Source organism: Schistocerca americana, chromosome 2 (genome assembly GCF_021461395.2).
Source record: "Schistocerca americana isolate TAMUIC-IGC-003095 chromosome 2, iqSchAmer2.1, whole genome shotgun sequence".
NCBI lineage: Eukaryota > Metazoa > Arthropoda > Insecta > Orthoptera > Acrididae > Schistocerca > Schistocerca americana.
The window spans coordinates 937,875,605-937,894,504 of NC_060120.1; the positions used below are offsets into that span (position 1 = coordinate 937,875,605).

Genomic DNA, 18,900 nt, shown 5'->3' on the forward strand with positions numbered 1-18,900 from the left:
TTGGACTGTGGTTCCGTGGTTTCATCAAATACTATTAGCAGTAGGGCACTACGAAGCTCAGCAAGCAATTGTGTGGTAGCCGTTACTGAATGCTTTGTACTGTGCATTGTTTTCTTTTCTTATTTTGAAATGAGTGAGAAGACTTATCTTGGTCCACCTCGGAGTTTGGTTACAAACTTCACAGCACCAAAAGGGATTGGCAATCTGAATGACCGAGAGCCAGTTCCACTTTCACTAAAAAGAAAAACACAGGCAGGTGCAGGCTTGCTGCCCTGCAACAGGGAGGCAGGGATGGTTTCCCCACACTGTTGCTCTCCTGTCTGGTGGTTTGTTTATGCTCGCTCATGGCTGACTGCCAGTTCACAGTGTCTGCACTTTGCACTTCACAATCAGACAAAACAACCTGTTGATGTAATTCAACCATGCCGAAGCTCTCCCCAACGAATAGAGTTATTTCTGGTTCTACTTAAACTTCTACACAAAGTACCTGTAGTGTTGTCAAGTATGAGTCACACAATTATGAATGCTAACCAAAGGTCAAAACCAGTATTCTGCCGGTTTTGTAATTATTGAGTTGGAGGGACAAGAAAAATAATGCCGAGAAACACCTTCAGTCGGATAAGCTCTCCGTTCACTGGTTGGAAAAATGCTGCTGCTCCTCAACAGGAACAATCATTTTTTGACAGTTGCAATACAGCCAAATGAGAAAAAAGCAAAAGCCATTAAAAAAAGTGTCACTGAAGTTTTTGCAAAAGCAGACATTCTAGTCAAAAGGTCACCAATCACCACTTTTTTATCACTCAGTTTCAAACCATAAAAGTATGACAAGCATGACAACCTTTTAAATATGTACACCTAGTCATTCACAAACAGACAAAAATTTAGATGCACATTTCACCAAAGCTAGAAGTTATGACTGATTTTACTTTATAGAAATTATAACCAGTAAGTAAACATTTTAATGTATTTGTTTGAGATATTTTGTGCTAATGACCCCGATGTGAATGAGATGTTAAAACCTAATTTTCTTTCCTTCATTAACAATATCAAACAGTAAGAAGTGCTACATCTTCAGTACTTACGAGGCACACAGCTGCCAAACTTATCAGGGAATTCTGAAATCAGATCATCGTTCACTCTGTCTTTCAGTGGACCAAGTATAATAACAGGCCTCGTGTACTGTATCTGAAGCTGTTGTACTGGCTCGTACGACAGCACAGATTCTTCTCCTCCTGTAACAGAATCAAATGTTACAAAATTTTCAACATACCCCAAACAACAACTAATTAAATCTTTCAATCAATTGATGTAATATATTAAGCAACACTAGCTCCAAAGCCAAGGATAAGCATGCAAGGAATGGTCCACAGGGAAGACAAGCAAGGCTGCCATGGATCAAGGTTTTCAACAACAGAGGAGGTTACGTCAGTTTTAACTACTTAGTAAACAGTGACTAATACCTTCTGTGTGAGTGTCATCTTGAGTGTAGCACAGCATGAATGCTGAAACAAAATTGACACAATTAAGTGAGAAATCTGTAAAATATAACAAAGAGCAATTAAATCAAATATAGGAACATTCTTTGTAATTAAACGCCTCTCATTTACAGTGTCATCCAGTGATTGATGAATCTTTGTTTTTCAGATTGAAAGTAATGGTAGTTTGTATCACATGTATCTATGCTATTAACAGGTACCATGAATGATAAACTTTTCTGTCAGACTGTTCTGTCTACAGCTGTTTGCTTTCACAAGAGTACTTGCATGTAATCTAAACAGATAATACTGAATCCTATAAATATGTTCAAAAAGTATGACCCACTAAAAGAAATTTACTATGAATAAGGCTACAAAAGACTGTCAAGATAATTTTCAGAATCTCTTAAAACGTACCAAACAAATTAGTGACTGTAGACAAGATCAAACAAACTACACAAATTTCCACATACAAACAGGCAACACAAATACCATGCACACCATCATCCCGGCACAGGAAAGAATACTTACGCATGTTATTAGGATCACCCTCGTTGTTGGGAGTGGTTGGAGAAGCTACAGCACAGACAGAGAACAATAAACATCATTTCATAACAAAAACAATGGGAAGCAAACATTAACTGGCAACAGCATACAATAAATAGTATTAGATAACATGCCACAGACAATGAACATTACTTCATTACCATTACATAAAATGCTTACTTGAGTCTTGACCTCTGTAGTAGCAGTTCTGCACAAACATGTGTCTTTCCTTACACAGTTCAACTTTTACAAGTAAAAGGAAAAATGCAGAACCCAAAAACCACAGCTCCATGCTAACAGTTAAGAGACTTCTACTATCTAGCAAAACATTTCATAAACTGTAAGATGTATTGACAGTAATTATTTGAGATAAAATGAGTATGCACATTCTCTACAAATAATAACTGTTTTCCTCTACTATTTCAGTTCCCAACAAAAACTGAAGAATGTTTAAAATTCCTTTGTACTTTGAAAACATTTACATTTTCTGTAATATTTATGTACATGTAGAAAACATAATAATATGGAAATAATGTACATAAGAAAGCAACAGACAATAACAATGTGAGAAGTACTTGTCATTTCCATTATACCCAAACTGATTATCAACTCTGAACAAAATATGTGCAGCTAGAAAATGCCCTGTAGAGCAATGGACATCTAGGAATAGTACATTTCAGGTCTGACTAAACAGCAGTCAAAATCATAGATATGGAACAAATTATGTGCGTAATTGCATCTGATGAAGAAAAAGTACTGAGCCAATGTAAAATACTCATATCACTAATTAACACCACATTCTTCCACAGATTATAAAAAAACCCATTTTTTCTATCACTCAGAATCTTTGAAGTTTTACACTGAATTGCAGTGATAAAGACAACTTTTTGTCAGTCAGTTTCCTTTGGAAGGTATCAGAAAATTCAAAATAAGCAAATGAAAGACAGAATGTGCAACTTTCTTTATAGAATGGTGTAATACTGATATTAACGATCCTGGTATAATGTATTTGTTCACAGAGAACAGCATTTCCATATTTGATAATTTCAAAATTAAACTTCGATGCTATACGAGGTGTGGCTAGAAAAAAACCGGACTAGTACTGGTGAAACAATAAAACGAATGCAATAAGGCTGAAAGTCGCATGGCCTGTCACGTGACTCTCGTTCCGCCTACTGCTCGAGTTTCATCTGCCTCCTGCACTCAGTCTGCCCGTGGCGTCTGTTTTAAGTAGTTGACGTTTTGTCTGTGCGTCGGAAAATGTCGAGTGTACAGAAATAACAGTGTGTTAACATCAAATTTTGTTTCAAACTAGGAAAATCTGCAAGTGAAACGTTTGTAATGTTACAACAAGTGTACGGCGATGATTGTTTATCATGAACACAGGTGTTTGAGTGGTTTAAACGATTTAAAGATGGCCGCGAAGACACCAGTGATGACACTCGCACTGGCAGACCATTGTCAGCAAAAACTGATGCAAACATTGAAAAAATCGGTAAACTTGTTCGACAAGATCGCCGTTTAACAATCAGAGCAGTGTCTGAGTTAACAGGAGTTGACAAGGAAAGTGTTAGGCAGATTCTTCATGAAAGTTTCAACATGAACAAAGTGTGTTCAAAAATGGTTCCAAAGTGTCTCACAATTGAACAGAAGGAACGCCGAAGAATGATTTGTTCTGACATCCTGGAAAACACTGAAAGTGATCCCACCTTCTTACAAAATGTTATTACTTGCGATGAATCGTGGTTTTTTTACTTACGATCCCGAAACTAAACGCCAATCGATGCATTGGAAAACTCCTGGTTCTCCACGACAAAAAAAAGCACGAATGTCAAAATCGAAATTCAAGGCAATGATGATTGTTTTTTTTTGACATCAAAGGGATTGTGCACATTGATTGGGTACCAGAGGGACAAACAGTGAATCAGCATTACTACATTAGCGTTCTGGCTACCCTACGTGAGCGAGTACGGAGAAAACGGAACGATTTGTGGAGAAAAAAGTCATGGATCCTTCACCAAGACAATGCCCCAGCTCACAGTGCGTTGTCAGTGAAGACGTTTTTGGCAAAACACAACATTCACATCTTAGATCATCCACCCTACTCACCTGATTTGGCCCCCTGTGACTTTTTTCTTTTCCCTAAAGTCAAGTCAGCTTTGAAAGGAACTAGATTTGAGACTGTTGAAGCAGTAAAAGAAAAAGCAACGGAAGTAATGTATGGACTTACCGAAAATGATCTGCAGCATTGCTATGAACAGTGGAAAATTCGTATGGAGCGGTGTAGAGACCGAGGAGGAGAGGACATTGAAGGAGATAACATGAAATTGTAAATAATTGTAAATAAATGTTTTTTCCAGCATCAATCCGGTTTTTTTCTAGCCGCACCTCGTATAAAGATTCTCAGCCATGAAAATGGAAGAAATTGGTTGTGCAATGTAAAACAAATTCCACAGTTGCAAGAAGAAAGGCAAAGAGTTTCAAGCTATGGAGCACAGAAATCTTCACTCAAACAATTCTCATTCTGCGCATAATTCATTGGTTTCCCTGCCTTTCCTAACTTATTTATCTATCTCCTGGCATATATCATGAACTATTTACAACAATCCTAAAAATGAATCTGTAGTACTGTGTGCTTTGTTCCAAATGACTTCTTTTGGAGAAAAGTCTTATTTTAACAAGTCCTTCCCACATATTTTCCTTGCAGTACATCTTACAAGTTTATGTTATTTTCATGCTTCATGCTATTGTCAAAAACATAGGGAAAAATGCACTTAAATACAACAAACAACACTCGGGAAACAATACCAGAAAACAGATTGTACTTGCTGGAAAATGTTAGTCAAGACTTCAACACAGGTAGAATGGGAACAGTATCTACCTCCTTTAACTACCTGCGAGACAAAGTAGCTATGCAAAATCTACAACTGTTTTTTATAAATGCTGTCACATTCCTCTGGAAGAAAGAGAGGGGGGAAGCCCCTACTGCAGCTAATGGGGTGAATCTCATACCAGAATAAAGTGTACTCACGTTCTTGATCTGAACCATCCTCTGACTTGTCATCTTTACTCTTCATAAATGGGAACTTTCTACTGAAGGAGAAGTTCTTCTTTTTTCTGTCTAGTGTCGACTGCTGTAAAATGAAACATTCCCTAATCAGTAACAGTGCATACGCTCACTGCAGAGTTAGCTACATAAAATTCCTTGGTTAATCAGCTGGTTGCATGGTTCACAAGTCAGTTGCACACAGTAACATTGTAATGTAAAACAACTGAATTAACAGGTTATTAAGCTAATTAGTATTTTAATATAGCTGCAACAATTCACATAACAGAAATTAATATTTAATTTCATAAAAGTTACTCCTTAACATTAATGGGTTATATACAACAAATTTCATGAAAGAAAACATGCACCTTGATGCTACAGGAAAATGGAAGAAATGATCAGGAGTTAAGGGAAAGGAAGGCTCATTATGTGGAACAAGAATGTCCCCCAAAAAGTAAGAAGTGATTTACAGTTCACACTACATACAAAGTGTACAGAGCAGAAACCTTGGTCATGAGAGAAAGTGGAAAAGTAAGATGCAAGCAACTGATGATTTCAAAAGTTGGATAGGTGTAATAAAAATGTAAAAGCTGACAAATGAAAGGTTTAGAATGATACACACAGGAGGAACCCCTACAAGAGAAGAATGAGTAATATGATTGAGACCAAGAGGAAGGCCAAGAGACAAGTGGGAGAAAGCATTCAGTTGGGAGGAGAATACTGGGTCAGACTAGTGACAGAGAGGTGATAGGAAGAGTGGGGAGGAAGGAGAGGCTTGTATTCCAAGCATACCTGCCAGTGGTGGTAAGCTGTAAAAGATGATGATTATGATACTTTAGTCAAAATACCCAACTCTTAAAATAGTTGTCTACAACATGAACTTGCATGACAACTGGATTATTCATATGGCACAGTTTTATGCAATGAAAACCTCCTTCATCAAGGTAATGTCTCCCAGAATATAAGTCAATATGACATGACAGAATGGAAATTAGTAAAGTACGAGGTGCTATCCAAAATTTTCAGGACTGGTGCTGCCTTCTGTTGAAAACCATATTTTTGGACTAATGGTCACCATACCCTCTAAGTAGTTCCCATTCGCATGTACACACACGTCCCAGCACTTCTGCCACTGGTAAAACTTTTTCTTTGAGGGTGTTTATCACCGCCAGTGATGTTTCTTGAATCCTGTCTGGAGTGTCAAACCAACGGCCTTTCAACTCGAGTTTCAGTTTTGGGAATAGCACGAAGATGCAAGGTGCCAAATCTGGAGAGTTCGGTGGGTGGGGTACAACCGCCATGTTGTTTTTTACCAAAAAGGTCCTGGTGAGCAAGGACGTGTGACAGGGCGCATTGTTGTGACACAGCAGCCAGTTCCCTTGACGCCAAAGTTCAGGCCGTTGTCGCCACACGTATTCACGAAACTGTAGCGAAATGTCACAGTAGTACATGGAATTCACTGTTTTGTTGGGTAGGACTAATTCTTTGAGCACAATTCCCTTGGTATCAAAGAAAATTATGATCACACTCTTCACTTTGCTCTTCATCTGTCTCACTTTTTTCGGACTTTGAGAGCCCGGGCTCTTCCACTGGGACGACTGTTGCTTCATCTCTGGGTCATAATCTTAAGTCCAGCTCTCAACGCCGGTGATAACCTGTTACAAGAAGGTTGGATCATCAGCTGCGGTCTGACGCTGTTCTGTTCACGGATCCATCATAAAATCGCCACACACCAAACACAAGAGTATTACGGAAACCACTGAGGACACGCAACACATCCTCCCATCTAAATGCCACTCCACACACTGACTCATCAGATATGCATCTCTGACCACCTAGTGGTGCAAAGCTCTACTACTCACTTTCCAGATGGCACCAGCAGTCCCAAAAATTTTGGATTCCATCTCATATGTTAGCTCACTAAACAATACAAATAAAGAGTCATAAAATAATGCAAAACAATTTATACCCCTGTCTTGAATGCTGTAGTATTGGCCCAAGAAAATTAAACAGGAAAGCAATTTTAATCTTTACAATATGTGACTATTCATTTTGCATTTTCAAAGCAAAATGTTAATAACACTATCATGTAAATTATCACACACAGCAACTGTGTGTGATATGCCATTTAGCTGAAAAGATTCCAATCATATTTTTTTCTGTGTAATAAGCTAAAATCCCTAACAGGGAAAATTTTTTTTTTCACAAATTATTTGCACAAATATAAACAGGATATCAGAAACTAGGTCCAATATCCCACTGTCACCAGTTACATGAAGGAAGTAAATAAGTTTCAACATCACAACAACTAGCTTACTTAGAAGATTAATAGATGCGATTTCTGACATTTTTCTCAGATGTTTTTTGGTTTCTAGTCACACTGAGAAGTTTATTTTTGTGCACACTATTTCAGCATCTGACCTGTCTCCTTCAGGTGCTATAAGTAGTGTTTTTGTGTTTTATGATGAACTCTAGGCAGCAAGCTATTCAGAGTACCTGGAGAAGAGGACCAGGTCAGTTATTCAAGTAATGTGCACAAAAACAGTGTTAGCATAATTTCTTTTATCATCATCGTAAGGCACGTTAAAAGGCCTCCTTCATTTATCATTCAGTCATTGTGCTACATAAACACTGTAAAGAAAGAAAACCTTCAGGGCTGTGGAAATAGTGAAGACACACATTAATAAATCTCCTATAACCTTAATTTTTTACGCTGAATTAACAACTTGCTTAATACTATTTGTGGTTATGCCAGCTGAAACGAGAAGGAAACAAACTTGTGAAAAAGCTCTCACTTCCACTGTTTACTTTCCATTACTAGATACATTTTAGTTAAGAATGATTTTCGAGTTCCAAATATCCCACTAGTCATAATGTGTGTCAGTTTTACACTCGAACAGCAGTCTTCTCATAAATTAAATTATTACAAAACTGTCATTCTTTAAATTATGCTGTGAAAAATGTCATAAATTAAACAGAATTTTTCACATTTTTAGAGGACTGAAGGAATTACTTTCAATTTTCGCAAATCAAAGGCATAAATAATACACACTGTTGGTAAATAAAGTTATCTTCACTGACAAAAATTTATTTTCAGATCACCTTAATATTTTCTGGGTGTCTGAAAGATAAATGACATTCTGCATAAAAATGTTTTGAGTTTCTATTTTACATCTCATGGAATAAATATAAGAAACAATTATGGCAGGCACACATTTTTGCACCATTTTGATGAGAATGAAACAGGAAACATCAATGAGACATTTAATGTATACTCTGTTCTTGAATAAGCCCAATATCAAATAGTATGCCAGACATCAAATGTCTGGGATTGCTCTGGGGCCACCTACCTAATCTACAATAAATATATCTAACCTCTTTACAAAGTAGTTCTACCCTCACCTTCCAAACAGTAAATCACTCATTAGTTATTTCCTGCAGAAGATATCCAAAATTAACAAACCTTGTCAGAGCCTGGTCCCCCTGGAACATGTCCCTGGAACTTGACAGTACGATCTCTGGCTCGTTGCTTGCGTTCCCAACGTCTCTTGGATGGAATGATACCCATTCCCTCCTCCTCGCCTGTAGGGAGAACGCGGCGTGCCTGCCACCACTCGTCATCGCTCGCGTTTGTGACGTGCAGGATATCTCCATAATGGAATGGCAAGCCCCTACTGGGCAGGCCATCATCTTTGTTGGGGTCGTAATCGAACAGTGCCCTGTGTACAATAATGTCAGAGTTACATCAGCATGAGCAAAATTGCAAGCAAAAAGAACAGTTTGTAATCATCACTGAACACAGCCAGAAGATTTAAAAGTACACTATTACGTTTAAAGTAAGAAATCATGACATGTAATGAAGAGTATTGACACTCTACATACACATTTCTAAATTCATAATACACAAATGGCAACAGTAATTGTTGTTATTGTCCTCACAAATTCTAAGGCTCATTTGAAGCAACTCTTTGAGGCTCTCTTGCACAAATATTTTCATATCTGTCTGACATTTGCAATCTATATCCATTTGAACCTGGTTACTGTAGTGTAGCCTTGTTTTCTCCAAGAATTTTTACTCTCCACACTTCTCTCCATTACCAATCGAACCATTCCATTATGCTTCAGAATGTGTCCTTTTTCTTTTTTAGTAAAATTGTGCCAAAAAGATCTTTCTCCCCCAGTTCGATTTACCAGCTGCTCCATCTATCCATCTAACATTCAACATTTCTTGTAACATCACATTTCCAAAGCTTCTATTCTCATATTGTCTATATTATCTGCAACATTTCACTTACTTATAACGCTATACTTCAAACAAATTCTCACAAGAAAGGCTTCGTATCATTTAAATTCATATTTGATGCTAACATACTTCTTTTTTCCTTTCAGGAAAGATTAACTTCCTACTGCCGGTCTACATTTTATGTTCTCTTTGCTTCACCTGCTGTAAGTTATTTTGCAACAGCAATACCAAAATTTGTCAACTAATTCTAATTCCTTTAGTATTACCTGACTTAAGTTAGTAACACTCCATTACCCTTCTTTTACTTTTATTTATGTACATCTTGTCTCTTTTCAAGACACTATTCATTTCATTCAACTTACGTTCAAAATCCTTTGGCATCATAGAGAGTTACAATGTCATTGGAAAAACTCAAATTTTTATTTCTTTTGCACCAGCTTTAATTCCTTTTCCAAATTCCTCTTTGGTTTCCTTCATTGCTTGCTCTCTGTAACAAGTGAATGACATGGGAGAAGAGCTATAAATGTGCATATCTCCCTTTTCAAACAGTGCCTTGCATTTATTTCCTTCAAATCTTAACACCGGATTAGTTTCTATAAAAATTATAGATAACTTTTGCTCCCTTGACTGTGTAAGAAATGGAATTTACATTCTACATACAAACTGCTGATGCCAACAATAATTGATTACCTAAAGGATTTTATTGAGAATCCTGGCTCCTAGTGAACAGAAGAAGAAAAGTATTGCAATGTAAGCCAGCTGTTACTTACCGAACATACAATGACCGTTTCTGTGATGTCCTCATGAGTGTGCCAGACATAATCTGCTGGGACATCTGATGTTTGAGGTCATGGATCCGAGCTTCGAATCGATTGTACTCTTCAGGTCGATACTGTGCCACAATAGTCACTGTCTGGCCAGCACCCTGCAACAATGTAATAAAAATAATTTAATAAAAGAAATATTTATATAACTATACACAAGTAACTACCAATCTTACTACTGATTTCAGAAATAACTATATGCAAGCAATGATGGAAGAGTTTTAGATGAATATCTGAATAAGGTGAGACTATGCAGTCATCAGCACTATTTTCCATTGAAACCACTACCACAGTCATCATGGTGTCCAACGCTGTGAGTTCCTTCTTGACAGAGGAACTATGACCTGGTTGACACATGACAGACACTTGTTTTTGATCATTATCCACAGCAAGATTCAAGCATTTTGATAGCAGTAAACTTCTTGCGTCTGTCTCAACATTTGTAATACTATGAAGTGATATGACATTGTACATTCACATGTAAATAGCAGTGGGAAACAAGAATGGAAGAGTTTGGCGACTTTTGCATAAGTGTAGTCCATCTATAAATGAAACGAGAGACAACAAAAAATGGGAGTGTAATGCTCCAGTGTACTGTGAAGTACTGTTCCTTCTAAGAATTTTAAATAGTCTTCTGCAAATTTCTTCCATTTAACTGATAAAGGTTGTGAAGATCTCCGAGACTTGGATTGTCAACAGTTTTCCGTTCACGAATGGGATGTCATAACAATTATATTCAGAAACCACACAAACCACAGTTCAAGACGTAATTTTGACAAAACACAACTACTTACTGGTAACTATTGATTTATTCTCACTTGCAGGCTTTTTGCACAAAGATGGCAAGCCATGTAATTTTAATTACTGTTATCTTACAAGATTAATGAATGCTGTAAGACACATGGCAGCAATTACTTTGCATGAAATACAAGGATGCAAATGCTGCTTAGTATCTGCACTAGACAGGTCTTAGACGGCCTACTGATGGTCCAACACTATGGCTACCAAGCTGTGTGCCACAGACCACCTGGTGGCCACAGCAGTGTTCCAGAGTCATCAGAAAAATATTCCTGTTTCAGATGCCTTCTGCAACCATTGATAATTTGGAATGGACAAACTGGGTTGGTGTTTGTACCAACAGAAGTTACGTGAAAATGAGACAGATGGAGAAAAAAGTAAGTAAGCTATTTATTGAAACTGCAAGGTGAAAATTTCATTCTGGAAACTGTTTATTATTTCAAAAGTAATCTCCATAAATAATATATTTATCACACTGTGAGACAAGAGCCCAGCCACATTACCATGGTTGTTTCAACCACGTTGCAGACATTTCACTGGAAAGCCTTTACGCATCCTCCTTACTGTCCCAATCTCTTCCCATGTGATTTCCATACTTTTGGAGCCCCGAAGAAAGACACTCGGGGCCGTCAATTGGTTTCGAACGAAGAGTGGCACACCTGGGTACAATCATGTTTCCATATGCAGCCCCAGGCTTTCCATGAGGGCACTGGCTATATTGTCTCAAAGTGGGATAAATGTATTAACAGATTACTTTTGAAATAATGAACAGTTTACTTACTTCTTCCCATCTCTCTCATTTTCATTTAACTGCCCCTTATACTTGATTCTATTTGAAATGAAGCTCCCGATTAAGTGTAGGTCCATTGCATCATTCAACTAAATCCACATGGTTTGTCTGCAGTTCAGACTTAAGTGACTGGCAAAGGGTTCGCTGAACCAGCTTCAGACTATTTCTTAACCATCCCAATCTCAAATAGCATGTGGCAAAAATTAAGACCTCCATTTTTCTAGGTGAACTCTGACCTCATTTATTTAATTACAATGTAGGGAGGAGCCAATGAAATATTTTGGCATTTGGAACAGAGATTTTGTGAGTGAAACTTTGTGAAATCATTACATGATGAAAAATGCCTCTGCTTTAACTCTTTTTATCATACCTGTTACAATCTCCCTTATATGTTGCGAAAATATAAAACGAGCATCCCTTCTTTGGATTTTTTCCATATCCTCTGTCAAACCTCTCTGCCAGCAGTACTCCAGATGAGGTCAGACAAACTTAGTGTAGCCAGTCACTTTATGAGATATGCTCCATCTTCTACATGTTCTGACACTAGACCACTATCTTTGGTTCACCTCCGCCCATTTTGCTTGTTATGATTCCAATTTAAGCAGTCTGTAACTGCAATACTTACAAACTTAGTTGACTGGGTAATCTTGAAATGTTGTCTATTTATCATGCTAACAAATTTAACAGAAACTTTTCAATAAATACTCATGTTGAGAACTTCACACTTTTTGCTGTTTAGGGTCAATTGCCACTTTTCAAACCGGGCAGATATCTTGTGTAAACTATTTGGTAATTTGTTTTGATCTTCTGGTGACTTTCTAGACAGTACAGAACTGCATTCTCTGTCTTCTAAATTGTTTATATAGTTTAGAGAACAGCAAAATACTACAACACTTCCTTGGGGAATGCCAGATATTACTTCGGTTCCACTAGAAGTTCTTGTCTATTACTATGAACTGTGAACTTTCTCACAAAAAGTCACGAATCCAGTTGTATATCTACGACCACACTCCATAGACTGGAGGTTGAAAATACAGCTTCAGTTGTAAATTTCTTTTATTAACACAACCGGTTTCGGGCTCCTCAGGTGTCGCAACTGTGCTGTGGGCCCCGAGCACCGCAGTGGACATGTTCTAGGTGCAGTGTGCTATGTGTGAGTGAGTGCAGAACAGGGAGTCCCTGCACCTAGTACACGTCCACTGCGGCGCTCGGGGGCCACAGCACAGTTGCAACACCTGAGGATGGGCTTATGAGAGCCCAAAACTGGTCGTGATAATACAAGAAATTTTGAACTGGAGCAGTATTTTCAACCTAGTTGATTTTCTTCCAACAGCATTGTTTGCACACTCCATAGGAATGCAAATTGATTAGAAGTGCTTAAGAGAAACATTGTGAAAAGCCTTTTGGTAAGCTAAAAATTTGGAATTAACTTCACCTGCCCTGTCGACAGAACCCATGACTTCATTTGGATAAAGAACCAGTTGTGTTTCAAAAGAATGTTGTTTCCCTAATCAGTACTGGTTGTGTGTGAATAAATTGTTTTCTTTGAGATCTTTCATAATGCTGGAACTCAGTCATCACCTCAATGTTATTCCCATAAAGTGCGGGATCCACTGTACTCAAGTTTCGGCAAATTTATTTTATTTAATTTTGCAGCCACTTGGCATTCCTGTTGCTACAGTTTACGCTAGCTGAAGGTAAGAAAGTCTCATGCACCACCGATCTGTGAAATGTGTAAATTTTATTGTATGTAATCGCATTTTAATTGTTTGTGCATCCTATATTCTAAAGTGCTCAGTATTTGCCTAAACAGGCATGGGAAAAATGTTGGAACATTGTTGTATGTTCCAAATTCCTACTGTAAATCAATGTTAATGATGTAAGTCTATAATTTAGGATATTTCTTCTGACTTCTATTTGTTTTCTCATCTATTGGTGTGACCTGTTCAACTTTCCAATCTTCAGACTCGGATCTCTTGTCAAGTGAGTGGTTGTATACAATTGCTAAAAATGGAGCAGTTTCATTCATATACTACAAAAGGAAGCTAACTGCTATACAGTCTGGCCCAGGTGATGGGCCCTTATTAAGTGACTTATGTTGCTTTGCTGCACCAAGGGTTTCTACTTTTACATTAGTCATGCTGGCAGCTGTTCTTTGCAGGGAAGACCTCAGATCTATTGTTTGAAGGATTTTGGGCTGTATGAATAAAATCACGATGTACTTTATTCCCATGATTTCAGAAAAAATTTTCAGGTTTGCAAGAATAGTGTGTGTCTGTGAATAAACTACACCTGAGAATGTTCTCACCTTGGATTAAAGGATAGGAGAAGTTGCTCAATGCGAAGAATGTTCTCCAATTTCATATGAATAAAACGGGCAACCTACTAGAGAAGTTTCTCATAAGTGCAGAACATTCTCCACTTTTAGAATGAGCTCTGCAGCACACATCAAGCTCAGTACGTTCCATTGAGGTTAAGTTTTACTGAAGTTTTTTTTACTAAAACAGCAGAATTTATGTTGCTTGGAAGGCAAAAGAAGATATACATAGCCCAAAGGAATACTGAAGAGAGAAACTGTGGAAGTTTATACAGGTTTAGCAACAAAAATGTTATTTGACTGGTGAACCACATCCTTCCCGAAAATCATGAAAGAACAGGGGCATGACCTTTCAAACAAAGCAAAAAACTAAATGTTTTTGTGCTATTTAGCAGATCTAGGTTGTAAGACTGGTGTAGGAGAAGATTTACATATACACCAAACAACTGTGCCATTGACATTTTCAGATGTTCATCATGCTATCCAAGAAGCACCTCTGTGGATCCGAATTTCCCAGAAACTTAGGAGAACTGGAAACAATAAAAGTTAAGTGGCAATCAAGGAAACAGTTTCCACATGCAGTGGGGGGTCCTTCATTTGCATGCACATACCAGTCATGAGAGATGCTGTACCACCACAGTTGAATTCAGCTGTATGGTTGGAGTGCATAGTTTACTTCTGTAAGTAGTTACACACCAAAATTATGTTGACAAAAGTTTTGAAATTTTAATAAAAAGGCCTCATGAGTAACTAATTCCAAATGAAGTTCATCTAAAAGACTGTGACTGTGTCACACAAAATAAGTGCTGCTGCAACACTGAGGCTGTGTTTTCTATATTGCTTTTGCTTGTTCTTCCAGTATTGGTTCATTGATTTAAGTTATGTCTTCTAACAGCACAAATCTTCTTTTTTGTTCTGTTAGAAACAAGGAAGTGGATCAGAAAAATTAGTAACTGGTTACTTACAAACCTAGCTAGCTGTTTCTCATAACGAATGCGTACGGGTGACAACTTAAGTACTTGATGCATGGGTGGACCATTGTGAGTCACGTTCAACCAAAATTATCTGGTGCTAGAAACCTCTGACATAGTTTCAGTTTGAATAAATAGAAATGTGATTTAGTTTTAAGGGGCGATGGTGATGAAAATCGAACACTACTTAAAAGATGATTCAAATCCAGAATTTTTAAGATGCAACAATAAAATTTGGTACCACACTTTACATGAAATTAACACATTTACTGTTAAGGTCCTTGGATTACTTACTTGTGCCTTTTTTATGCAATTTAATAATTTTATTCTCAAAAAATAAATATACCATATTCTTAGAAATTGTTGAGGAGATTTGTACAAAATTTTCTCTACTTAATCTCTTTGCAATTAGTAAGCTTCTATCAAATAGGAGAATTTTAATAATTTTTTAATTATAATTTTGTAAGCGTAATACAAAATTCCCCCCCCCCCATGAACCATGGACCTTGCCGTTGGTGGGGAGGCTTGCGTGCCTCAGCGATACAGATAGCCGTACCGTAGGTGCAACCACAACGGAGGGGTATCTGTTGAGAGGCCAGACAAACGTGTGGTTCCTGAAGAGGGGCAGCAGCCTTTTCAGTAGTTGCAAGGGCAACAGTCTGGATGATTGACTGATCTGGCCTTGTAACAATAACCAAAACGGCCTTGCCGTGCCGGTACTGCGAACGGCTAAAAGCAAGGGGAAACTACAGCCGTAATTTTTCCCGAGGGCATGCAGCTTTACTGTATGATTACATGATGATGGCGTCCTCTTGGGTAAAATATTCCGGAGGTAAAATAGTCCCCCATTCGGATCTCCGGGCGGGGACTACTCAAGAGGATGTCGTTATCAGGAGAAAGAAAACTGGCGTTCTACGGATCGGAGCGTGGAATGTCAGATCCCTTAATCGGGCAGGTAGGTTAGAAAATTTAAAAAGGCAAATGGATAGGTTGAAGTTAGATATAGTGGGAATTAGTGAAGTTCGGTGGCAGGAGGAACAAGACTTCTGGTCACGTGACTACAGGGTTATAAACACAAAATCAAATAGGGGTAATGCAGGAGTAGGTTTAATAATGAATAGGAAAATAGGAATGCGGGTAAGCTACTACAAACAGCATAGTGAACGCATTATTGTGGCCAAGATAGATACGAAGCCCACACCTACTACAGTAGTACAAGTTTATATGCCAACTAGCTCTGCAGATGACGAAGAAATTGAAGAAATGTATGATGAAATAAAAGAAATTATTCAGATTGTGAAGGGAGACGAAAATTTAATAGTCATGGGTGACTGGAATTCGAGTGTAGGAAAAGGGAGAGAAGGAAACATAGTAGGTGAATATGGATTGGGGGACAGAAATGAAAGAGGAAGCCGCCTGGTAGAATTTTGCACAGAGCACAACATAATCATAACTAACACTTGGTTTAAGAATCATCAAAGAAGGTTGTATACATGGAAGAACCTTGGAGATACTAAAAGGTATCAGATAGATTATATAATGGTAAGACAGAGATTTAGGAACCAGGTTTTAAATTGTAAGACATTTCCAGGTGCAGATGTGGACTCTGACCACAATCTATTGGTTATGACCTGTAGATTAAAACTGAAGAAACTGCAAAAAGGTGGGAATTTAAGGAGATGGGACCTGGATAAACTAAAAGAACCAGAGGTTGTACAGAGATTCAGGGAGAGCATAAGGGAGCAATTGACAGGAATGGGGGAAAGAAATACAGTAGAAGAAGAATGGGTAGCTTTGAGGGATGAAGTAGTGAAGGCAGCAGAGGATCAAGTAGGTAAAAAGACAAGGGCTAGTAGAAATCCTTGGGTAACAGAAGAAATATTGAATTTAATTGATGAAAGGAGAAAATATAAAAATGCAGTAAGTGAAACAGGCAAAAAGGAATACAAACGTCTCAAAAATGATATCGACAGGAAGTGCAAAATGGCTAAGCAGGGATGGCTAGAGGACAAATGTAAGGATGTAGAGGCCTATCTCACTAGGGGTAAGATAGATACCGCCTACAGGAAAATTAAAGAGACCTTTGGAGATAAGAGAACGACTTGTATGAATATCAAGAGCTCAGATGGAAACCCAGTTCTAAGCAAAGAAGGGAAAGCAGAAAGGTGGAAGGAGTATATACAGGGTCTATACAAGGGCGATGTACTTGAGAACAATATTATGAAAATTGGAAGAGGATGTAGATGAAGATGAAATGGGAGATATGATACTGCGTGAAGAGTTTGACAGAGCACTGAAAGACCTGAGTCGAAACAAAGCCCCTGGAGTAGACAACATTCCATTGGAACTACTGACGGCCGTGGGAGAGCCAGTCCTGACAAAACTCTACCATCTGGTGAGGAAGATGTATGAGACAGGCGAAATACTCTCAGACTTCAAGAAGAATATAATAATTCCAATCCCAAAGAAAGCAGGTGTTGACAGATGCGAAAATTACCGAACTATCAGCTTAATAAGTCACAGCTGCAAAATACTAACACGAATTCTTTACAGACGAATGGAAAAACTAGTAGAAGCCAACCTCGGGGAAGATCAGTTTGGATTCCGTAGAAACACTGGAACACGTGAGGCAATACTGACCTTACGACTTATCTTAGAAGAAAGATTAAGGAAAGGCAAACCTACGTTTCTAGCATTTGTAGACTTAGAGAAAGCTTTTGACAATGTTGACTGGAATACTCTCTTTCAAATTCTAAAGGTGGCAGGGGTAAAATACAGGGAGCGAAAGGCTATTTACAATTTGTATAGAAACCAGATGGCAGTTATAAGAGTCGAGGGACATGAAAGGGAAGCAGTGGTTGGGAAGGGAGTAAGACAGGGTTGTAGCCTCTCCCCGATGTTGTTCAATCTGTATATTGAGCAAGCAGTAAAGGAAACAAAAGAAAAATTCGGAGTAGGTATTAAAATTCATGGAGAAGAAATAAAAACTTTGAGGTTCGCCGATGACATTGTAATTCTGTCAGAGACAGCAAAGGACTTGGAAGAACAGTTGAATGGAATGGACAGTGTCTTGAAAGGAGGATATAAGATGAAAATCAACAAAAGCAAAACAAGGATAATGGAATGTAGTCTAATTAAGGATAATTTTCAAGAAATTGAATTTTAAAGTTCAACCTAACGATTTTCCTTATGTAACCTCTTCCGAAGGTCCCAGATTTGTACTCGGGGTCCTCTCTCCCTTCAATTCTTCTCTTTCGGTTTTAGTTTTCTGCCTTCGTTCCTTTACTACATCTTCAACTGACTTTTCACTGGCAGAGAGGCGCTGTAAATCTATTTTTCTCAAGATGTCTTGCGCGAAACTTCCTATCTTAAAGCCCATTCTCTCCAATATCTGTTCCCATCATTCAATACTAAAACTGCATCATAAGTTGCAATTATGACAACTGTAGTACATGAAAATGTGGTTTTAGGGCATCGCTTCCATATGAATGAATTTAGAGACTCACTTGCATTCTTTGTTTTGCCATGAACACACTTTTTTGTAAGTTCAGGATCTGCCAGAAACCTGTAACTGGGCTTTAAAAACATCCAGCATACAAGCTGGAAGCCTCTCCTTGTAAATGTAATCCACTTCACGGAGCTAGTACTTAAGTGTTGCTTCAAGAGGTGGGCTTGGCCGGAAGGTCACATTACACATTTAATTATTTTTCAGGCACTTGAGACACGATTTCATCTTTGAAACTTTAAGACCTCATTGTCCACGAGTCCTATTAATAAATAAAAATAAACTGGAAAATTGGCATTTTTTGCTCAATTGGAATAAAAAGTTTCCCGAACGTCATAAATTCGATAACATCGTCAGAAAATGCATTTCCGTGAACTGCCTG

The 18,900-nt window shown here is 38.0% G+C and overlaps 1 protein-coding gene across 4 annotated transcripts in view; it reads right to left on the bottom strand.

Annotated features, from left to right (window-relative positions):
* LOC124596031 (disks large 1 tumor suppressor protein) overlaps positions 1-18,900 on the bottom strand; it is a 940,679-nt gene that overhangs the window by 13,603 nt on the left and 908,176 nt on the right. For 3 of the 4 annotated variants that reach the window (XM_047134995.1, XM_047134993.1, XM_047134996.1), the window contains 6 exons: positions 10,084-10,238; positions 8,534-8,789; positions 5,053-5,155; positions 2,007-2,051; positions 1,461-1,502; positions 1,083-1,232 (listed from right to left, as the gene is read on the bottom strand). In XM_047134995.1, coding sequence (XP_046990951.1) covers positions 1,083-1,232; positions 1,461-1,502; positions 2,007-2,051; positions 5,053-5,155; positions 8,534-8,789; positions 10,084-10,238 — 751 coding nt within the window. The remainder of the gene's footprint in view (positions 1-1,082; positions 1,233-1,460; positions 1,503-2,006; positions 2,052-5,052; positions 5,156-8,533; positions 8,790-10,083; positions 10,239-18,900) is intronic. The other variant, XM_047134994.1, reaches the window with a different exon arrangement.